The sequence below is a fragment of the Uloborus diversus genome, chromosome 6 (genome assembly GCF_026930045.1).
Source record: "Uloborus diversus isolate 005 chromosome 6, Udiv.v.3.1, whole genome shotgun sequence".
NCBI classification, from domain to species: Eukaryota; Metazoa; Arthropoda; class Arachnida; order Araneae; family Uloboridae; genus Uloborus; species Uloborus diversus.
Genome location: NC_072736.1, coordinates 56,772,265 through 56,796,442, shown reverse-complemented (window position 1 = coordinate 56,796,442; position 24,178 = coordinate 56,772,265). Strand labels below are relative to the sequence as shown.

General features: G+C 32.8%; 1 protein-coding gene across 1 annotated transcript in view; it reads left to right on the top strand.

Moving 5' to 3' along the window:
* The window catches only part of LOC129224450 (calcium/calmodulin-dependent protein kinase type II alpha chain-like), a 153,159-nt gene that overhangs the window by 19,619 nt on the left and 109,362 nt on the right, over positions 1 to 24,178 (top strand). The window contains exon 3 of the mRNA XM_054858904.1: positions 10,057 to 10,116. Coding sequence (XP_054714879.1) covers positions 10,057 to 10,116 — 60 coding nt within the window. The remainder of the gene's footprint in view (positions 1 to 10,056; positions 10,117 to 24,178) is intronic.

Below are 24,178 nucleotides of genomic sequence, written 5' to 3'. Positions count from 1 at the left end.
TGATTCTTTCTGACAGACGATTTAAATATTCGCGAATCAAATAAGGTTTCGAACCAATCTTCAGAGGTTGGTAAGCGTCAACGAGCAGGGGGCAGAGTACCCTGGTAGAAAAAAATAATCAGGGGTCTGTCCAGGATTTTTCACAGGGTCCGTTTTTGTGAAAAATAAAATAATTTTGTGAAAAGTGAAATAATTTCGCAAAAAAAAAAAAGAATTTTTTTTGTTAAGTCGAAATTTTAGAATTTAGAGTGGGCACAAACTGCATCATTGAAACTTAAAGTAATGTTTTCCTTTTCTATGTTGAAAATATCATTCTGGGGTGTTTTTCTAGTATTTGGGGGGCATCGCTCCCTCAAGTAGCAATATTTATCTACCATTCTACATTATATTAAATTATAATAGAAATATTTCTGTATAGCATTTAAAATAATTGTAATAAAAAATAAATAAATAAACAAATAAAATTCAGAACTCTTAAAAAAGCACAGAATTCTGTTTAAAACTTATAAATTCCATGATTTTAACAAAAATAAAAAGAGATTTTATTTGTTTACTTCTTAACAAAGCATACTAAACATCCAAAATTCAAAAAATCGGAATCCCATAGCGGATGCAAAGAGATCGTAATTCTCAAAGTGAAAGCATCAAACGGCGTGTAAAAGAAATATTTTTGATAAAATTATTTTTGAATTGCATTTTAGAGTCCTGTGATAAACATATCATTAATATCTGTGGACACAGTTAAAGCAAAAATAAAATTAAACCATCAATTCAGCATTTTAATTTTTGACTCATATAAGAAAATGGAATTTTGCTTTAAAAACTTGAAATGCGTGTTCTAACAAAAATAGAGACTTTTCATTTATTTGCATCCTAATAAAGCGAAGTTAGCTTGAAAAAAGAACAAAATATTATTCTTATATCGGATGTTAAAAGATTGTAATTTTCAAAATGTAGACATCTAAAGAAAAAAAAAGGCAAGTAAAGCAGTTTATTTAAAGTTAAACATCCTTGTTAGCATCAAAAAATCAAACCCATATATAATTTTCTCCCAAAATAACAGTTAAACATCGCACAGCACCATAAAAATGCAAATATTGACAAGCTGGTAAAATGATGAGAATATTTTCTAATCAAGTCATTATAAAGGTTTAATGCCAGATGCTAAATGGCGATAATTTTGGAAGTTGGTAACCACATCTGAAGCGATCATATTTTTTCCCCACCCTTACTATCCCTTTGCAGTTCTAAGTTCATTTGGCTGATATATGTTATTATTGCTTATTAAATCATCAGCTGGAAGAAAAGTGCTTACCAACGCCTTTTCAGAAAAGTTTGCAACAACACCACTGCTAATTAGCTGTGATAAAACAAACAAAATTATTTAAAGCCAAACTTATCAGCTGTTAATTTCTTTCCAAGAAACAAACCACAAACATTATATTTATTTGGCAGTAGCAATTTATCGCTTGCAGGAGCATCACAAGAATGCCTTATTTGGCAGTAGCAATTTATGGCTTGCAGGAGCATCACAAGAATGCCTTATTTGGCAGTAGCAATTTATCGCTTGCAGGAGCATCACAAGAGTGCCGACAAGCATTATATTTATTTGGCAGTAGCAATTTATCGCTTGCAGGAGCATCACAAGAGTGCCGATTTTTTTTCTTTGCAAAATTAGCAAACTTTGTACAAGCTGATCCTTCTAATTTGACTTTAAAAAAGGTTCCAAAAATTATCGGTTTAATATGCCTTATTTTGCTTTCAGATTTGCTCTTTCAATAAACAATTTGTGAAAGATCCGTTCTTGTTTATCAGAATTTTGTGAAGGGTCCGTTGTTTTGGTTGATCGTTCTTGTTTTTCAGAATTTTGTGAAGGGTCCGTTGTTTTGGTTGATCGGGATTTTGTGAAAGGTATTTTGTGAAAGGTCCGTTTTGGTTGCTCGGATTTTTATGAAGGGTCCGTTAACGGACCCAAATATCCTCTGGCCAGACCCCTGATAATGCAATAAGTTGTTCATTACTCTTAAATGAAATTACAAAATTAGGTTTCTTTGAAAACCTTCGTATATAAAATAATAAATGAAATTTAAAGATTTTTACCCCATATCGATATTTTAAAATATGCCGTACAGTGATAAGACTGTAAAGTCGCATTTATAGGATTATCAGCATATACGGCATCCTTTATCACTGCCAAATTCATATTAATATTTTAAAATAATTATTTTTAAGTATTTATTTTTTATAAGGGGGGGGAGGCGCTGAAATGAGGTCTTGCCCCTGTTCGAACATGATCTAGTTACGTCCCTGGGGGGGGGGGGGGCTTATGTGACCTGAAAACCTTGATGCTGGTAATTAATTTTTTTTTACATTGTATTACAATACTGATCTGGCTTCTGAGAATGAAAATAGAAAGCAGTGAAAACTTGTAACCCCCATTCAATATTGTTTCACATCTTAGTTAGCTTTGTCAGCAACATAAGGCTGAAAACGTCTTTAAAACTAATACATAAAATGCTTAGTAATTCTAGCATGTGTTTTTTATATTAACCGAATCATAGTAAATTACTAATATATTTTGCATGATTTTCTATGTATTTAATGAGTATGTACACCTATGGAATATTTTCCGCAACTGAATAAATGTTTTTGAAAAGTATTTTTATTCTCCAAAAATACAGTTCCTATATTCTTATAAAGATAAATATTAAATGAACTATTTCTATTGTGAAAACTTTATGGAGACATCAGAAAGCCTTCTGTATTTTTGTTTTCTTATCAATCTTAAATGACGGTATTAGTAATCTGGAAATTTTGTATTTGGATGAAATTTTGCTTTTTAAGTTCATCCACATTGATGTTTTTTTCTGAAATGTAATTTTACATCCCCTTTCCCTTTTTAAAAGTGACATCTGCTTAAGTTAAACCTTGAATGAACACAAACGATTACAACCATGGCGACAAAATTTGACTTCTTAATTAATGGTTAAACAGTGAGTTAGAGTTATTCCTGTCATCATGACAATCTGAAAAATCAGAGCAACATCAACTTTGATCAAGTTAGGAAAATAAACATTCGCGATTGCTCAAAAAAAAGAAAAAAAACTTTTTTTTTTGGAAGAATAAATATTGTCCTGAATTTTAGTTGTTTTTCAAAAATGATAACGCTGTTGGAGAAATAAAACGTACTTCAAAAAATATAAAACATGTTTTTTAATTCTAAAGACTATTTGTACAAGCTTTCAGGGTTCGTACGCCCTTGAAAAACCTTGAAAAGTGCTTTAAAAAAAAAAGTTCATTTTCAAGTGCTTGAAAACCTTGAAAAAGTTTTAAAACCTTGAAAAAGTTTCTTAGTGCTTAAATTCTCTCAAAAATCAACGAATTGTGCTTAAAAGTTTTAAAAAAGTATTTCACCAATGCAATTTTCTGAACATGTGTTCAGTATGCAACATCGCGAAAAATTGCTTCCGTGTTTGGGATTTCAATCCTTTTGCATCTTGTAAATATTTTGACGTATTTTACAACCGAAAGATATTTTGACATATGGTACCTTAGATTAGTTTAATTTTTGTTTAATTTCATTAATTAACAAAGAAATTAATTTCGAAACCATGACAACATTGAACTAACTCGAGTTTCACGGAAAATTGCTCTCGTGTTTGAAATTTCAATCTTTTTGCATCCCTCCTAACGGACACCCCTTTAATGCGGACACCCCTCTTATGCGGACAGTTTTTAATTCCCCGGCAGAGAGACATTAAACCTAATGTATAAGGAACCTCTCTCGTACGGACACCCTCAAATACGGACACGGACACCCTTTTCGAAGTCATTTACATTGATATATCCTTTTTTGCGGACAGTATTTAAAACTTGAGAATTAAATAGCTACTCCATTGAAAGGCTTCATTTAATGCAAAGTCGACCAGCTTATACGGAGATAAAAAAAAATATTTCTTTGCAATTTTACTTTGCATCTACTGCGTAGCAAAAAATTTTCAGCTTGACACCGAAATGCATTTTTCATTCCAAAAAACATCATCAAATCGTCAAAAATAAAAGAAAAGAGAAAATGATTATTCTGCAAGTTTCTGTCTGTATACCCCCACCCTCCCCCGTTGCCTTGTTCCTTTTCAGATGACTAACAAGCAGGCGTGTTGTGTCTAAGTGGAACCGAGTTGACGCGCCATCTAACAAAAATATTTTATAGAGAGTAAAAGTAAAGCCAATGCAATATCATAAAGTAAACTTAAGGGTAAAAGCATTCAGTTGTTTCATCGTTCTCATTGAAATGGCTCTGAATACTCATCGTCAGCGTCGTACTCTTTCTCTTAAAGAAAAAATTGAAGTTATAGATTTCGCAGAAAAAAATAAAATTGGAATACGGAACATTGCTGAAAAGTTTGGTGTGGGACGCACAAAAATTTACTGTATATTAAAAGGAAAAGAGAAGTTTAAGAAAGAATGGTTCATAAATGGAAACCAAGAGAAGAAAAAAGATTTTCCTAAAAGTAATGCCCTTGCAGTGGATGAAATTGTGTTTAAATGGTTTGTGTCCGCAAGAAGCAAAAATATTCCGATTTCTGGCCCTATTTTACAAGAAAAGGCGAAAGAAGCAGCTACTGAAATGGGTATAGAAAATTTCAAAGCTTCCAATTAATGGTTAGATCGTTTTCGAACGAGACATGATATCGTTTTTGAAAAAATATGTGGTGAATCCATGGATGTGGATGCTGACGTTTGCGAGAAATGGTTTGAGAAAGTGCCTAGTTTGATTGAAAATTACGAGCCATGTGACATTTATAAAATTGATGAGACCGGTTTGTTTTATAGAGCTCTGCCAGATAAAACCTTAACTTTACGGAAAAAAACTGCTCTGGTGGCAAAATCTCCAAAGAACGCTTAACAGTTTTGTTGGGTGCCAGCATGGATGGTACAAAATTAAAACCAGTTGTCATAAGAAAAGCAGCCAGACCTCGGTGTTTTAAAGGACTGGATATAAAAAAATTACCTGTAGACTGGTATTCAAATAGAAGAGCGTGGATGACAACCAGTGTCATATCTGATTGGCTTGTAACTTTTGATAAGAAGTTGGGGAGAGAAAAAAGGCATATTGTTATTTTTATGGACAACGCGCCCTCCTATCCCAAAGACTTTCACTTGAAAAATATAGAAATAGTCTTCTTGCCAGCAAACACAACATCGAAATGCCAACCTATGGATGCTGGGATAATTCAAGCATTTAAAATTCAATACAGGCAACTAGTTATGAAGCATTTAATCAATAAAATGGAAGAAACTAAAACAATTAGCGAATTGTCCAAAACAATTGATGTGTTAGATGCAATCAGCTGGGTTAAGCACGCATGGAAGGAAGTTAAAAAAGAAACAATTTTAAGTTGCTTTAATCGCGTTGGATTCAAAAAAGGATCTGCCACAGAGGAAATTGACAACGAAGTTGATTGTGACAATGATGGATCCGATTTGCAGTCGTTAATGCAACAAGCAGGGTTCACAAATGTGACCGCTGAAGACTATGCTCCCATCGACGACCAAGTTTTCACTGAAGAAAGCGAAACAGAAATTGCAAGCATAGTGCGCGAAATTAACGAAGATCATACAGTTGAGGATGACGATGAAGATGAACTGTCCGTAAAAGAAGACGTTAAAACAATTAAAAATGTTAACGAAGCTTTAAGCGTATTAGATGGACTCGGGGAATTTTCAATTAAACACAACGATCCTAAAGGACTAGACTTGGTACAAGAACTTAAGATACATTTCGAAAATGAAAGACTTTCATCGATCAAAACATATCAACAGACATCAATCGAACAATTTTTTAAAAGTACAAATTAGGTATGTAATTTTTATGCGAACCTGTTATTTAAATCTCTTTGAGTGTGCAAAACTGTAATATTTGAATTTAACCTGATAAAATAATTGTTTATTATGTATATGTTGGTAAAAACTAGTAAATTAAAAAAAATCTATGCATATGAAAGAGTAGAATTCACACATATTTCATTTAAGATTTCAAAAAACATAAACAAATAACTAAAGTTAATTAAATTAAAAAAACCTCTGTAAAGCGGACACCCCTCTCTTACGGACAAAAAAGTTTGTCCCGTTAGTGTCCGTAATAGAGGGGTTTCACTGTATTAACTAATCGGATGTTATTTTCATATTTGCTACCTTAGATTAGCATATTTTATGTTTAATTTTAGTAAAATATAAGTTTATTTTATGGGAAACATGACAACATTGAACTTAATTCGCGAAAATTTGCTTCCCTTGTTTAAGATTTCAATCCTTTTGCATTTTGTAAATATTTTTATATTTTTGGCAATTAGTAGTTATTTTGACACTGCTACATCAGATTAGCTTATTTTATTTTTTATTTTAATAACTAAAGAGTTAAAGAATTTATTACCTTGGTCTTGTTTAATTATTTGCTTATTTATTTTTGCAATTTTGAATTTGATTATCTTTACCTAATTTTTGGTCATAACAGATTTTTTGAAAAAAGTTTAAATTTCAGCAGTTGAGCACCTAACAAATTAACTTAAAGTTTGTATTTTAAATATAAAGTTGATTTATATAATTTATTAAGTTGAATTTTATTTATAAGTACATTATTTTTCTATGTCTGCTAAAATAATTAAGGTGTATAACAGAGTGGTTGTGTTATGATTATTCACTTGAAATCCAGTAGTGTTCGTTTTTATGCTTTTACCTCTCTATATCTCCAATTTTCCACTTTTCCTCAAATGTTCAAAATTACTACTTTATTAAGGTAGTGGGTACTTGGAGCAGCTTACTGAAAGAGGCTTTAATCAGCAAAGGGGTAGATAGCTTAAGGAGGGTCATTCATCTTCATTTGGATCTAATAAATTGACCAGGACCAGCCTCTAGGCCCAGTGCCTGTTGCTGGTTATCAACAGGCACTGGGCATGGTATTTCTATGCAGAATATTTTGACTTAATAAACTATTTTATGAATTGTATTCACAGCAAAATTATTGTTGTACATATGTACTTTCAAGTAATATGGGTCTTAGTTTTAAAAATTATTCCCCCCCCCCCCTTGCTCCATTTTGCTCTTTGAAACTTTCAGGTAATTTTTTATGAACTCACAAATCACAATCACACCTGAATATTATTGCCTTTCTAAATTTAAATTCTAATTTCAACAATAACCCGTTTGTTCCCGAAATAAAACTACTTTTATCATAATATATGTCAACTTCTTGTGAATCTTTTCAATTTCGAAATATGGCTCTATAAATCTGAACTTGCACATTTATTGACTATTGCAAGTTAATCAATGAAAGCTGTATAGGCTCAAGTTTGCATTCAGAGTATTTATCACTGCTTAAGCTTTGCTTTTGTATATTTTGAGGTGTAGAGACTGGACTGTGGACTTTCATAAACTTTTCTTACTTCGTAATTTTTAAATTTACTCGAGGACAATTGAAATGCCTTATTGGCTGAACAGCTAATACATTCATACGAATAATTGATTTGCATACTTATAAATGATTTGCAAACCTAATATTTTTATAACTTAATAGTGCAAACTGAAATAACTTTCTGGGTAGTGTTTTTGTCCTAACCGCCCTTATATTGTAATAAACCACTGTGTAGCTATTGGAAATAAATGTTGAAACCAGGGGGGGGGGGGGGGAGTGACTTCAAAAACTCCTCTCTGGCAATGCCATTGAACTTGGGTATTTTAGTTTCTTGCCATAAAAGTTAAAAGCACTTTTGAAAGGTTTTTTTTTTAAGTATTAATTTGCTGATTCTAGAAAATATACAAACCTATGACAGCTGCAACCTTTGAAAAACCTCAAAATTAAACCTCTTGATATCTGCTTCTCTTCATGACCAAACTTTTCAAACATTTTCAGAAAAACTTTCGACGCAGTAGATCTTTCATCAAAGCGTCTTGTTTTCCTATACTTTTTTGTATTATTGCCTTATTTCTGTGTTTGTAGTAAATGAAATCTGCATACAATATTTTTAGTAAAAATTTATGATATTGCCTTGAAAACAAAAATTTTTACCTTGAAAAGTACTTGAAAAGTGCTTGAATTTTTTTCTGCCTAAAGGGTATGAACCCTGGCTTTGATTCGCTCTGAAAAGTATGAAATAATACAATTATTTCTTGATTAAAACACTCAAAAGCCGCAGTTAATCACAATATCGATATATTTAAGGTATTTTCAAAACAGCCAACTAAAAACAAGTATTTTAAGTTTAAACTTTTTTTTTCATTGTTTCTGGCAATTAATAAAAATCTGAGGTAAAATGCAGGAATTATGACACAAAATGTAAGCTAGGAAATAGTCTTTAATAAAAATAAAATTAACCACAAATCGCATTGCTGCGCTGGAAAATAAAAATTATGCTATTTTGTTTCTCATGTAATGTTTTAAAAACTGTAATATCGTACACATCTTAAAAGTAGGAGTGATGTTGCGACCCCATAAGAAAAGTTTCACGATTCTATTTGGGGTCAAAATATGCATCATTTTCCTCCTTAGGAAGTTTTAAGATAAATAATAAAGATTGCAGATTACTGCAATGAACTGCATTTTCGCGAGCTAATAATTGAGGTTGAGCCACTGGAGATATTTTATGTGATTGGTTCCAGAGCTCTTTCCAGCAGCAAAGTTATTAAACTCTCACAGTTCAGAACTCACTGGAAGAAGAGCTTTAAGGAGTGACAAAGGAGGGCAAAACAAATGAGGATACTGACGTCGGTGACGCACAACCAAAACGTTCACATTGAAAATTTTGAGCCATTCCTAGACAATAGAAATAATTTTGCTCATTTGTTAGTGAAGGAAGATTCTATCATGGAAATCATGCAAGTGATCATGGACGCGTTAATGCTCTGCAAAGAATTACAGAGAAAAATTCTTAATGACTGCCTAAAGACTATCATAGCCAGCTCCTCTTTATAAACAGGACACGAAATTAATTTATGTTTTCTTTGTGCATGTTGTGCATTAAAGTCGACATAAGTACACATTAAACTTATATTACAATTAGTCATCACTAGAACGAAGTATTTTGTTATCTACGGAACTAAACCCCTATTTTAACACTAGTATTAGGTCTCAATTTATGCGGCATTTCCGTGGAACGTAACCCTCACATAAAACGAAGGATCTACTGGATAACATCACAAATCGAAGATTTTTTTTTATTATGTAAGGTGTTATTTTATATCTATATTGCTTTTAAACTTCATACATTGTGTGATAATGTGTTTTAAAATGATTATGAACTTCAGTTTTTAATTAAATGACAATATTTTATGTCTTTTTCTTTCCTGTAAGTAACATTAATTTATAAATCAACTATTTAGTAACAAGAAAACTGAAAAAAATAAATAAAATAAATAAACATAAATTAAATAAATATTTAATCATAATAACAATTAACAATAAATTTTCAAACTGATTATAGGCAAATAACTATAATTTTTTTCACATTTTTTAACACTTAACATATTCTACACTAATAATAATATTACGGAGAGCTTGCATAGGAACTGTTCATTTGTGCCCCTAAATGTTGTGTTCACAAGTGCCCCATCGTCTACTTTAAAGCTAACTCGCTAAAATAAAGAATTAATTTGACAGAAAAAAATAAATAAAGATTGTCATAAGTTATTTGAGTGTTCATGTTCATAGAATGGTTCGTAATACTTTAATTTAGATTAGCAGTTAGTTTTTAAAATGTTTTCTCGTCAAGAAAATAGTGATAAAAAATTTTCAACGCCTGCTAAAACATAGAAATTGCCATCATCGAAACATAATTTGACTCATTGCTCTAAATATTTATCCAAGAGGTGCAACTGGTACTCTCCTTATTTGAGAATTTTTTCAGATTTTTGCTTGAAGTGATCAATATACCTAGTTCACATGAGCCCCCTTTCCCCTACATGTAAAATACATGTAAAAAAATAAATAATAAATGCAATTGAAAGTTAGTTTTATTTTACAACATTATTTGTATTTATTTTGTTTATGAATATTTTTTACAGATTTTCAGAAACTGGAACGTGAAGCAAGAATCTGTCGTAAACTGAATCACCAAAATATAGGTAAGTGAAATTAATATTTAATTCTATTCAACAGAAATTCTAGCAGTATATTTCCGCTTCTGAAGGCTTGCCATCAATTCCCCATTTTATAACTGTGTTATCTTTGAATAAGTCATGCTTTATTTTGCTAACTTGTCAACCACTTGAAGACCAACCAGCTGGTAAAAAATGAAGTGTAGCTACAGAGCCCTAGGACCAAATGTTCCAAAATGGAGCGTCACCACTGGCTCAATCATTTTCAGCAGTTAGGCCTATTTTTACAAAAACAATTCATATAGAATCAACATGGCAATATAGACACTCTATTTTATAGTCACGTTTAGAGATGCACCGAATATTCAGTTTAAATTCAAACCAAATATTTGATTAAAAACTGAATAACCTACTTGTTAAAAAATTGTTAAAACTAATATTTGATTTTTGCGCCAATTTAAAATGGAAAATATTATTTTATGAAATACATTTCCCATTTAACATATTTTAATCAGCACTATGTATAGTTATTAATTTTAAGTAAATTCTTCCAAAAACAAAAATAATTATAGTAAATATAATTTGGTTTATATCAAGGTTTGTGATTTTTTTTTAATTAAAAAGGTCCGATTTTTTTAATTTAAACCATATTTTAAATTTTTTTTAAAAATGTTCAAAAACTTTTAGATATATTTTAAGTCTTAGAAGGCTAAAAATGTACAGTCTTGAGCAAAGAAGAGACTGAGGGGACATGCTTCAGTTGTTTAAATTTATTAAAATGAAAGATGTTACGGGGCTAAAGTTTAGCACTGAAAACAGGACAAGGGGTCATTGTTTTAAGCTATTTAAATCTCAGGCTAACATGGATGTTAGGAAAAATTATTATTTTAGCAGGGTAGTGGAACCTTGGAACAGTTTACCGGAATAGGTGGTAATGAGCAAGGGATAGTTTTAAGAGGGCCATTGATCTTCACTGGGGATTGTAAATTGACTAGGAACCAGTCTAGCTGGGCCCAGAGCCTGTTGCTGGTCGTCACTTTTGTATTTGTATTTATAAACATAATTTATTTCATACAATAGTTCCATTCAACTTACTTTTAAAATTAAAATTCTTTAACTATTCAATAGTATTTTATGTTAAAATGCTTAGATAAGATGTGATTTTGTTTTATGCTTTGCTTAAAGATAAGGTTTTCATTATCATGTACGTTTTTAGTGTAAATTAATATGTTGAACAACTACTTTTCTGAACAATATTAGTCATGGTGTATAAGAAAAATTCCTAATTTTTATTTTGTTCTAATCTAATTTTGGAATAAAAGCAATAGACTGAAAACTTGTTACACACACAGACAGAGGGGTCTATGTAGTTTTGCCTGTTGAAGTTAAGATAGTGTAATGCAGTGTAGTTAAATTTAGAGCAATACATTCTAAAAATCAAAAATTAATTTATAAAAGTAAAATCAACTGATTTTTAACCAACTTCAAAAAGGAGGCGGTTATCAGTTCATACCGTATGTATGTTTTTTTTTTTTTGTTTGTCCACTCACAGCGTTTCACCTAGTGAACCGATTTTGATGATTCTTTTTTTAATGGATAGGGGATGGCTCAACTTAGGTCCCATTACTTTGTTTGACCATATTTGTTCTTCACAAAAAAAGTTATGGGCAAAAAACAGTAAATTTTATGCAATTTCCCATTAAATGATTTAAATGATATGAAACCCATTGTTATAAACGTTTGGTGCCATATAACGGTAACATTAATAGTAATTGTAATGATAATTTTGAATAAAGGCTTCTCTGAAACAATACAGTGATATAGAGCAGAACTTCTTACTAGGTAACTTCTTACTTTTACTGAAATATCTACATTTACACTAAAAAGAATGAAATAAAAAAATTTTGAAAAAAAAAAAAAAATATATATAGAACCGACTTCAAAATTGCTGTAAAAAGTAAAAAATAATTTTATTCTTTAAACACCATCGATAATATTTTTAAAACAATTTTTGAAGTTGGCGCAAAAACGATAGATAAGATCGTTCACCGCCATAACTCAACTACAACTATAAATTTAACCAGGCCTAGTTTCTTCATTACCACATACACTATGCATTGATAACAGCATTATTTGATAAACATTTGTATGATATAAATGTTTCGTTCCTAACTTTGGATGATTTTCTGAAAAAAATATGAATGAAGCATCGTTACACTGGATTTTCCTTTTTGTTTTTGCGCCAACTTCAAAATTTATGTTTAAAAATATTATCGATGGTGTTTAAAGAATAAAATTATTTTTCACTTTTTAGAGCAATTTTGAAGTCGGTTCTATTTTTTTTTTTTCAAAATTTTTTTTATATTTATGATTTAAAAAAAAATCACTTGATTCAAATCAATTTATTTAAATCAATGACTTTTTTTAAAAAAATCACTTGATTTAAATCATGATTTAAATCAACGAACCCTGGTTTATGTTTGTCCGAAAGTTCGCATAAATAAATAAATAATTTCGTTCCTAAGAGACGATTTCATAACTGATAATCATGGAAACATGCTCTACATCATAAATAAAGAGCCTTGCATTTACATTACATACAAATAGATACCAACTAGCTCAAAATATCAGTACAAATTATTCAAGTGGTTTTCTGCTATGTTAATCTCTTTGGTAACTGATAAGTAAGTAGATTTTCATTTTAAAAATGATTAATGAAATTCAAGCATTGCGAAGGATTATTAAACTTAAATTACAATGATTAAAAAAGCTTAGGTTGTTTTTAAACAGCAGTTAATATTTCATATGGTATAAAACTTCAGAAATTCAAGTAGGGGAGAGGGGGGGCACCTTTGAACAATTTTTTTAAAAATCAACATATTTCTTATTCAGATTATAATTATTAATGTTTAATTATTTTATGATAAAAAAGAATGCATTTCTTTATCATATAAATCAATATCAAAATCTTTACTGATAAATTAAATATGATACAAAGCTTTAAAATTTGTAAGTATTTCTGTTCAAACGTGCCCCATGTAGGGTCACCTTTGAACAAGCATGGGGCACCTTTGAACAAACAAAATCAAATTGTAATAATAGAGTGATTTTATCAAAAATCACATACCTTTAAGAATTACAAAATAATAAGAATAAAATTAGAGCATTTTATTTAACTGAAATTAAAAATTTATGACTATTTAATTAATCTTATATGAATCAAAGTTGACATCAAAGCAAAATGTTGTAACAGCACGTAAGGTCCCTCCAGAAATCTGGTTGTGGCAGTTTTTTTTTATTATATCTTGGAAATCTACTGTGCTGGTGTCTGATGCTTCGGGAAAGTAAAATTTATTGCTTTCCTTTTTGCTATGAAACCTGACATTAAATTCAGTTTCGTCTTGCAATTGCTGTTCAATTTGACTAACGTAATGAAGAACGGTTTGTTTAGTTTGGAAGTGAACTATAATGAAATCGTTGACATGTAAATCTTCTAGAACAAGAGCTTTTTCCTCTTCATCTGTATCCAAAAGAATATCTTCAAAATTGGATTTTTTTTTTATAAAAGACATTTTTCTCTAATAGGAATAATGACAACATGCAAAATAAAAAACAAGAGTAGTAATTAAAAGTAGTGTTTATATATCAGTAGAACTTTAATATTAAAAAACAGACTATTCAGTAATTTGTATGTCTTCATTTTCATAATTTTCTTTTAAATCCAAAATAAAATAGTAATATTTAGGTGCATTTATCTCTTTTCTTCTAAGTTTCATTTGTTCAAAGGTGCCCCAACTTTTCTGTTCAAAGGTACCCCAATGGAATTAGGAATTAGAACAATTTACTCAAGTAGGCTAAAGAATAATAACAAAACAAAACTTAAAAGTTAAAGCTAAAACTTATCTTTAAATATTGTAAAATCATTTAGAATTATAGAATTACAGGTTTTTTAACAAAAACTTTACAACTTTATTTTGAAAACTTTAGATTTCACAGAGAAAAAAAACAGATACCTTGCTCAGACAATAGTATGCATGCAAAATGATCAAACTTGGCTTACTTTGCTGCAGTGAAACAATAGTAATGTGCTGCTATACACATTAAAAACATAACAGTTTTTTTAAAGATAATATTTACAGTGTTCAAAGGTGCCCCCCTCTCCCCTACTCCATAATTTGATATCCAAGTGTTTTGCCTTTTTCTTAGTTGTGTATTTTATATTAAAGAAAAAATAAGCAGTTAATGTTAAGTAGTAATGAATTGACTTTATATATTTACTACTACATAGCATCATGATGTTTTTCTTTTTCTGGTTGCATGTATTGTCATATTTAAATGAGTTTATAATAGTTAGTCTATTATAATGTATCATAAGATCTAAGAGAAATTCAAAAGGAACAAAATTTAAACTTAACATCTGAGTGTTTTCTTTTACAAAACAAAGTTACTTTTAATGAGATAAAATTAATAAATAACAATCGTACTGTGCTAGACTATATTGTAACTTTCATTTCTCAAAACCCCTTTTTCGAATTTGGTGTTCACTCCCATTTTAAAACCAATTGACTGATCCATTGCAAATTTTGTACACACATTCTGCACATAAAAAACCTCCCCTTTACGTTGAGTTTGAGTTTTTTTTTTTTAAATGTATTTTTAATTAAAAAAATAGTGGAATTTTTCGTGAAAAAATAGCACTTTTTACTTCAAATGGCCCCCAAAAATTTTAAAATCAAACAAAACAAGAAGTTCCGTCTAGACCTAAACGAGCCTACTTTTCCGTATACCCATACTATTTTCTAGTACTTGATCAATATTCTCAAAAATAGCTAAAATCGCAAATTGTTTCAAACATATTTTTTAAATATTTTAAGCTAATTTCTAGGAATAAAATATTCTTTACTCATCTAAAAATTCTTTAATAGCTTTCAAAACCAAAAAATAATAATTAAAATTAATAAGCTCATTAAAATAAATACATCATATCAAAAAAAAAAAAACATCTTTTCCCCTGTTGCCAAAAATAATTTTTTAAATGAATTAATGCACTAACCAAAATAAATAAAAACAATAAAATGTCAACTTAAAAAAATAATTTTCATTATCAAAAAAAAAAAAAATTGTCTGCACATATCTTTATGTAGAAACATAAATGAGGTTACCTAAATTAAAACTTTAGCGTGAAAATAAAAACAAGTCATATCAACAATAATTATTTTCCTGTTAAAACCGTAGCTGCAGAGTCGGAGTCAATCTCATTTTGAGATAAAGGAGTCTGAGACGAATATCCAAGAATCGGAGTCAGTCATTTGTCTTCTGTGTATAAATTTTTGCCAAAGCTACGAAGTCAGAGTCGGAGTCCGATTAATTGTCGGGCGCAGGAGTCAGGTGCCCCTAAATTCTCGGAGTCTGGAGTTTGGCGCCAAGAGCTATTTCCAACAAAATTTGGTTGAAGTAAATCCGCCCTCAAGTACGGAATCTACATTGACTTTCAGTTTCCCCGTAGGCGCCAATGTTAAGGGATTTGAACTGTTCAAAATTGAACGGAAAGTTGTTCAAATCAAAAAGATATTTTATATACAAGTTTTTCATCAAAAGCTTTTTCCTACAAAGTTTGTTTGAAGCAAATTCGCCTCACAGTTCGGAATTGCCTTGAATTTCCTCATAGGCGCTAATGTTAAGTTTTTTTGAACTGTTCAAAATTGAACAAAAAATAGTTCAAATCAAAAAGTAAAATATGGGAATAAGGTGTCCTCGCCAAGATCTTTTGAACGAAAAAAAAGTTTGTTCGAATCGGACTATTCATTCAAAAGTTAATGGGGGGGGGGGGGGGTGACAGACAGACAGACATTTTCCCCCATCTCAATACCCTCCTTTCCAATTTTTAATTTTTCGATATTTATTTAATTATTTTATTTATTTTTGACTTTTTTTTTGTTTTTCGCGATATTTTTAAGATGCATTAAGCCTTCTTTCATGCTTTTTTCTTCTTTTTCTGACTTTTACTGGGAAAGTAGGCTAAAAAGATCTGAGAACATAGGGGGACGAATTAATTAATACTTTCACTAAATTCAAATAGAATTTGATTTTAGATAATATCAGCTCAGATACAGCGAACACCGCAAATCATCATTCTCCAAAGGTGCTCTGGGCACCATCTTGTCTGTGGATATTTTTTAATAAAAAATTTATAGAATATTCTTAAAATCATACATAATAATGCACAAAAGGTTTTAATAAATTTAATCGAACCATTTTCTTTAAAAAATTTTGTAAAAAAGGTGAATTTTTTGACGCTGAACTCCTTCCCCCTCCCTTAAATCTACGAACTTGATCCAGATCAATGAGATACAAATGAGTGAGGTTCTACTGTGTTTTGAAATCTTTTTAATGTATCAATTGTTATATTTTATTTTTGATTGTACATTCAGAGTAATCTGCTGCTCTAAAATTCACTTTTTTGCTATTCCTTTTGGTAAATTTCTTATCCGTTTAGATAAAAAACTCGAACCCTTGATTTGTTTTGTTTTTTTAAATTATTTATGAAGCTTTTTAGAACATTTTGAATCATTAGGTGTGTTTATAAATGTTGTGTATACATGTGCGCCAAAGCTTTTGTTTTTTTTTTGTTTAGACAAGAAAAGAGTATGAAACATAACAAATTAATTTTATAGTAACGAAGTATTTTAAAACCTAGTGTAAGATTAGTGTGAAAGTATTACTTTGTGATTGTGATCTATTTCAGTATATATTATGCATTTGTAAATAGAAGGCAACTGGTAAGCACCTTTTACTTTTTGATGCAGTTCTCTAGCTATAACATATTATTTAGCCGCCTCATTTTTTTCCCATTGTTTTACAACATAGTTTATTTATTTCGTTCTATCTTATATTTTAATTATTTGTTTTAAAATCATTTTTACTCTCATTCACCTTTGACTGAAAATATTTCTTGGGATTATATTCTTAGTATTACACAGGCGATAAGTTGATGCTACACTACAGGACTTGATTAACGAACAGGCCAACTAGCCATAACTTATAGCCCCTGAGTTTTAGGGGCCCTCAAGTAACTGAAATTGTTTAAGCTGTAGTTCATAAAATAAGAAAAAAGGAAGAAATTAAGATTTTTTCCCTTTATCTATTTTCTTTTTTTTTTTTTCTGATTACTTCAGATGTGAGATGCTCTGCCTCACAACAGATATTTTGAGCTAGTCATTAAGCACTGCAGTACCCCTGAGGCAGGCACTCAAGGTTGTCTAAGAATATGAGTTCAATGGCAGTTCATACTCCGAAAAAAGGGCTTGGTCTTGGGTTACACAAAATCTTAATCAGACTCTAGCTAGATAAGGGATCATTTGCATTTGTGAAGTTTACAATGCTGTTAGTACAAAAGTTTTGAAGTAGTGTAACTTAAATTTCCAGCTTTGTACAAAGTTATAGAACTACCCTGCTTTAAAAATGGTGATCACAACCCACAGATGTGTCTTTATGTCTGCTTTTGGTAGTTCACTGCTTTCTAATGATTTGTTTAATCTTACCTTTTCAACACTTTTTAGTTACTATAATTTCCGATACTTCCAGCAGCTGGAGGTGGTACATGGGGGTACTCAGATGCAGGGGTGCCCACAGGGGGGGATTATGGTGCAAGTTGCGCCATCAAAATTTTTGGGGGGGATTTTTTTTTCCAAAAGGTTTTTTTTAATTTAGAACATGAAATTTTTGAATTTTGGAAAGTAAAAATGTTTAAACTCATTCAACAAGAAATAGAAGCATTACTTATACTTTTTCCGCATACTTTTCAGGGCCGTCGCCGTAGCAGCCCCCCTCCCCCCCCCCCCCCAGTTTTTCAGAAGTGTGGCCGTCAATTTCATTTTAGCGATGCAACTAACGAAGAAAAAGGAAAACTCTTCGTTGTTTAAAAAAAATAAAATAGTAATTATAAATTAACAAGTGAATAGTTTTTTTTTCTGTCAAATTTGAATAGAACATGTAATCTTAAAATACAATTTAGGAACATCCATGATTCTCTTTTATCAAGAGTAAGTAAGACCGCGGAAATGTACACTTCAAACATTTTTACTAACACAAAAAAATGTATTCAGTACAGTACACTTTTCACTAGGCTGCAGAGTGTGTATGTCTGCCAAGTCGGAAACTTTTTTTTTTCTTTTTTCTTAATTTACGCCCACCAACGTCCTCTCGGACATAAGGCGTCTTGCAGTTCAATACAACAAAGATGCAGTAGCAGAGCGGGGAAGCTCCCTGAAGACGACATCCTTCAACACGTCGAGAAGAACGGGGTGATCAAAAAGATGCTCCCCTGTCATTTGCTTAGTCCCTTCACAGAGTGGGTACAGCGGGAAACTGGCCAGTCCAATTTTAAAAAGATGGGCTTGTAAGTAGTCGTGACCAGTAATGAGACGAAAAGAGGTAATCTCTTCAACTCTTGGGAGAAGGGAAAGTTGCAGTCTTGTTTGGTCTTCAAGAAGACATGCCCAAGATTTTCAGCTGGCAATGCCACAGAGGATGAAATTCTTTTGAGCCTGATATTGCTTTCAAGATGTCACTTGGCGTTTGGAAGAGGGATCGGGAGGCAAGGTGGATTTAATGTTGAAGCCTCTTTAGCCAACAAGTCAGCTTGCTCATTGCCATGGATGCCGCAGTGGCTTGGTATCCATTGTAGCACAACATCTTTACCGGTCTCAAGAAGTCAACTAATAATGAGTTTACATTCAAACTCATTCTCTGTTGGGAAAAGATTATAGTCTGTGATTGACTGTATTGCAGCTTGGGAGTCAACAACAATTTTTAGAGAATCGATCTCACTGACAGCTCTAAGGAACATATAAATTGCAAAAACTTCTCCGTCAAAATTATCTGACCAGGCACTAAAAGATTCCTTCTGGCTGAAAATTTGGAAAAAGTGCCAGCACCAGCCCTACCTGTGGATGCTGTGGCTGATCCATCTGTATAAACACGAAGCCAATCTTGAAATGGATACCTTTCAAGATTGGCTTTGAATAGTAGCCAGGGCAGAAGCCCTTAACTCAGCCTGTGAGGAAGAATGTTTAGTCGGAAAATATGGACTCAGCTCGAATTAAAAACATTGTGCATAGAGTAAAATTTGATTAATGGGAATAAAGACAGGCGACCAAACTAACATGTTGCACGCCTTGTCTCTCGGCGGCACTGGTTATACAAAACCATACAAACCTACAGAAAAATAGCTTTATTGGGCAAATTTGCCTGATGATTTGGTGGATTTAAGGACTGTATGACATTATACATTATAATCATTTAAAATTTTTAAATGTCTGATATTTTTCATTGAATGTACGTATGTGTACATGCTTGTATTTTATCATGTTGTACAGTTTCAAAATTTCAATCAGTAAATTCACCACAAATGCCTCCCTAAATGAATGAAATGATGGTTGGGGGGGAGGAAGCTCAAAAGAGACAAGCACTGGGACCAGAGGTCTATTGTACTAAACCCTCAACAGAAATCCTAAAACAGTCCAGTAGCTGAAGCAAAGATCAATAAGCATTTAATGGGAATATCATAAATCTCCCAAGGTTCAAGCAAGTGGTGGCCAAGGTTTTCAAACCTGTAGGCAGAAAAGACGTTGCAATCACACAAGATGTGTGCAGCAGTTTTCTCATGAAAGTGACAGCCTCTACTAATTGGATCATCAGTGATGCCCATTATAGTAAGATCCTGCTTCAAGGTACAATGACCAGTAAAGCGGCTGATAGCCCTCTTGACACTATTTCGGTTCAGACTTAAGAGCTCCAAATACCTCCCTGAAGAATTACTGTACTAGTAATGCTACTGCCTGTATATGATGTCAAAAATTGTTTTAAAATAATGCTAAAATTTCACAATCATAAGAATTGCAGACACATGTTACTTGGTCAAGGAAAGCAACTGCTCCCTCTTCCAAATTCCATTGAATTTTGTAAGGTACACAGTAAAATCCCGATTATCCGTGGAATATGGTGGCACGGTTGCCGCAGACAAGCGAATTTGGCAGATAATCCGCAAAAGAGCAGTAGATCGATCCAGACCTGAATTGAGAACGCTTTGCGTCGACTTCATGAAATTCCGCATCGTAAAAGTGACCCCTTTACAGAATTCCACATCATAATCATCAACCTTACAAAATTTCATTGTAAAATAAATATATACCATGGATCAGGGAAAATCTTTTTTTTTAACCAGAAAGCTTCAACATTTCAGCTACGAGGTCTGATCAAAAAGTTCCAGGACTTTCTCAATAATTCTTTATTAAAATTTTTTAACAATTATTCTAACTTATCACCTTCAAAGTACTCCCCTCTGGAGGAAATACACTTCTCCCACCGGTGTTTCCACTGTCCCGTGCACCTGGAAAACACTTCTTCATGGATGCTGTTGAGTTGCTCCCGCGTTTTTTCTTTAATCTCTTCTATCGTCTGAAATCGCTGTCCTTTCATCGGGTACTTCAGCTTGGGGAACAGCCAGAAGTCGCAGGGGGTCAGATCAGGTGAATAGGGGGCTGGGGAAGGGTTGTCATGTTGTTTTTGTCCAAAAAATCACGGATGAGGAGGGCGGTGTGACAGGGCGCGTTGTCATGGTGGAGAAACCACTTGCCTGTCGCCCACAATTCAGGCCTCTTCTGCCTAATTTTTTGACGCAAAGTTCTCAGGGTGTCAAGGTAGCGAAATCTGTTGACTGTTTCACCTTGTGAGAGGAATTCATGATGGATCACACCTTTCGAATCAAAGAAAACAGTGATCATCACTTTGACGTTCGATCTCACCTGACGAGCTTTTTTGGGTCTTGGTGAGCCTTTTGACTTCCACTGGGATGACTGCACCTTCATTTCCACGTCGTAGCCCTAAACCCAACTCACGTCACCTGTGATGATGGTTTTCAAGAAGTTTTCGTCGGAACTGGCCATTTGCAAGAGCTCCTGACAAACCTCCAGGCGGTGGGCTTTTTGATCCTCTGTCATCAGACGTGGAACGAATTTGGCTGCAACCCTTCTCATCTCCAATTTTTCGGTCAGGATCTCCTGACATGACCCAAATGAGATGTGGCACTCCTCTGCCATCTCTCGAATCGTTAAACGTTGATTGGAACGCACTAGGGCATTCACTTTGGCCACTTGAGCATCGTCAGTTGAAGTTGAAGGCCTTCCTGAACGAGGGCCATCTGTCGTTGAAGTTCTGCCTTCCTTGAACCGTTTGAATCACTCATGACACCGTGAACGACTCATCACTTCATCACCGAAAGCGTCCTGAAGTATTTGGAAAGTTTCCACGAATGATTTGCCCGATTTCACGCAAAATTTGACGCAAACTCGCTGCTTTACTTTCCTGTCCATTACGAAAAAGCTAGAAACAAAGAAGTGGCTTCAGCAAAACAGCTGTAACTTCCGTTTGGAGAAGGTTATCAATATTATGAAACAACAGCTGTGCTCGGGAAGACTTACTCTAAACAATGCTGCCAACCGGAAGTCTCTAGCACTCTCTGTTCCCGCGCAATTTCAAAATTCCTGCAACTTTTCGATCAGACCTCGTATGTGTGAAAAATAGTTATCATATTTGGTCATTTACAAAATTAATTGGAGAAGATACTTAAGTGCCTAAGTTCGTAAGAACAAAACGGAATTGGATATTTATTTAACTGCAAACTAATGATAATAATGCAAAATATGCTGTAAATCGTTCGTTTTTTTTTTTGGGATTATTTTAAATACAGTAAATTCTCACCTACTTCAAGGGACCAGTCGCTGTAACAGGAATTTTGTAATGGAATCAGCAGTTCAGTCAATGTTATGGCAGTTACATAGGGGCTAAAAATTCTTTTTGTTGTATTGGTATTAGTAACGGGGTTTCACTATAGTTTTCTTGAGAAATAGAAAAACTTTGTTTATAATTTCTTCTTTTCCTTATTGTTTTGAACGCTTAATGTGCTAAAAACTGTAGTCTTGCACCTAGATTGTGATTTCATAAGGATTTTTTATTTTTTTAATTATTTTTATGCTATTAATTATAATTTAGGTCTTAATGTTTGGTGTAGTCGCCATTTTTGGTCATTCCCAAGATGGAAAAAGGCCTAAGTTTTCGAAAACGGATTTGGAAGTTTATTGCCATGAAAACTAATCAAAATAACGCGAAATGTGCCGAAATTTCTTTCTTTTTTTTTTAGACAACTGTAATTTTCTTGAAAACCCAACATTTTATCCTTTTAGTTTTTATCTCGGTAGCCTCGGTAGCGCAGTCGGCAGCACGTCAGTCTTTTGATCCGATTCTTAAGTGAGCAATCTGATGATCGTAAGTTCGAGCCTCAGGCGGCGTATTGTACTTCTTCTTTAGAAGTGCACATGTTTAAGCTTATGTAACATTTGTACAGCTTGAGGACTTTGTATTTTCCTGGGATGACGTTTTACTTCATTTGAAAAAAATTAAAGAGACTAAGGCTCCGGGGCCAGATGATATTTATCCGAAAATTTTAGTTGAATGTGCAGAGGTATTAGCAGGTGTAATCGCAAAGATTTTCAATGCTTCTTATAATTCGGGGACAGTGCCAGAGGACTGGAAGCTGGCTAACATTACACCGTTCTTCAAGAAAGGGTCTAAAGGGAGTGCGGGAAATTATAGACCTGTGAGTCTAACTTCGGTGGTTTGCAAAATTTTTGAAACATTGATGAAAATTAAGATAGTAAATTTTCTAGAGACTAATAATCTATTGACTAGTTTTCAGTACGGTTTCAGGAAAGGTAAATCTTGTGCAACTAATTTATTACATTTCTATGACAAAGTTACCATGGCTTTGGACAATAAGAAGCCTGTAGATGTTGTTTACATTGATTTTCAAAAAGCTTTCGATAAGGTACCGCATGTTGCTCTACTTAGCAAATTAGCTGATATAGGAATAGGAAGGAAAACTGTCATTTGGGTAAAAAATTGGCTGACCGGAAGGAAACAAAGAGTAGTTGTAAGGGGGAAATTATTCTAATTGGAGTGAGGTCTTAAGCGGGGTTCCTCAAGGATCAGTGTTAGGGCCTGTTTTGTTCATTGTCTTTATGAACGATATTCACAAAAATATTTCTGGGAACATGAATTGTTTTAATACAAATACAAATATACAAATACAAATGTGACGACCAGCAACAGGCTCTGGGCCCAGCTAGGCTGGTCCTAGTCGATTAATTAGTCCCCAATGAAGATCAATGGCCCTCTTAAAGCTATCCACTCCCTTGCTCATTACCGCCTCTTCTGGTAAGCTATTCCAAGTGCTCACGACCCTGCTGAAGTAGTAGTTTTTCCTGATTTCCAAGTTAGCCTGAGATTTAAATAGCTTAAAACAATGACCCCTTGTCCTGCTTTCCCCGCAAAAATTTAATCCATTTACATCTTTCATTTTGATAAATTTAAATAACTGAATCATGTCCCCTCTGACTCTCCTTTGCTCCAGGCTATACATGTTAAGCCTATTAAGTCTGGTATCATAATCTAAATCTGAGAGTCCCCTTACTAATTTAGTTACCCTTCTTTGAACCCTTTCCAATACAAAAATATCTTTCTTCAGATAAGGCGACCAAAACTGAACAGCATACTCCAAATGAGGTCTTACTAAACTCCTATATAAAGGCAGAAGAACTTTCTTAGATTTGTTTGAAATAGATCTATTGATGAACCCAAGCAATGTCAAAGTTATGGGGACTGTAGAAAATGAAGAACAAGCAAATCAGCTGCAAGAGGATCTAGATCATATTACGGAGTGGGCTGATAAATGGGGTATGGCTGTTAATGTTGGGAAATGTCAAGTGCTACATTTAGGGCATGGAAATAAGTGTACAAGTTATTATTTGCAAGGTTCAGTCATTAGTCAGGCAGACAAGTTACTGATCTGGGGGTCCTAATAAGTCAGGATTTAAAGTTTAGCCAACAGTGCAGCATTGCTAGCAACAAAGCCAATAAGATGCTTGGGTTTATCAATAGATCTATTTCAAATAAATCTAAAGAAGTTCTTCTGCCCTTATATAGAAGTTTGGTAAGACCCCATTTGGAGTATGCTGTTCAGTTTTGGTCTCCT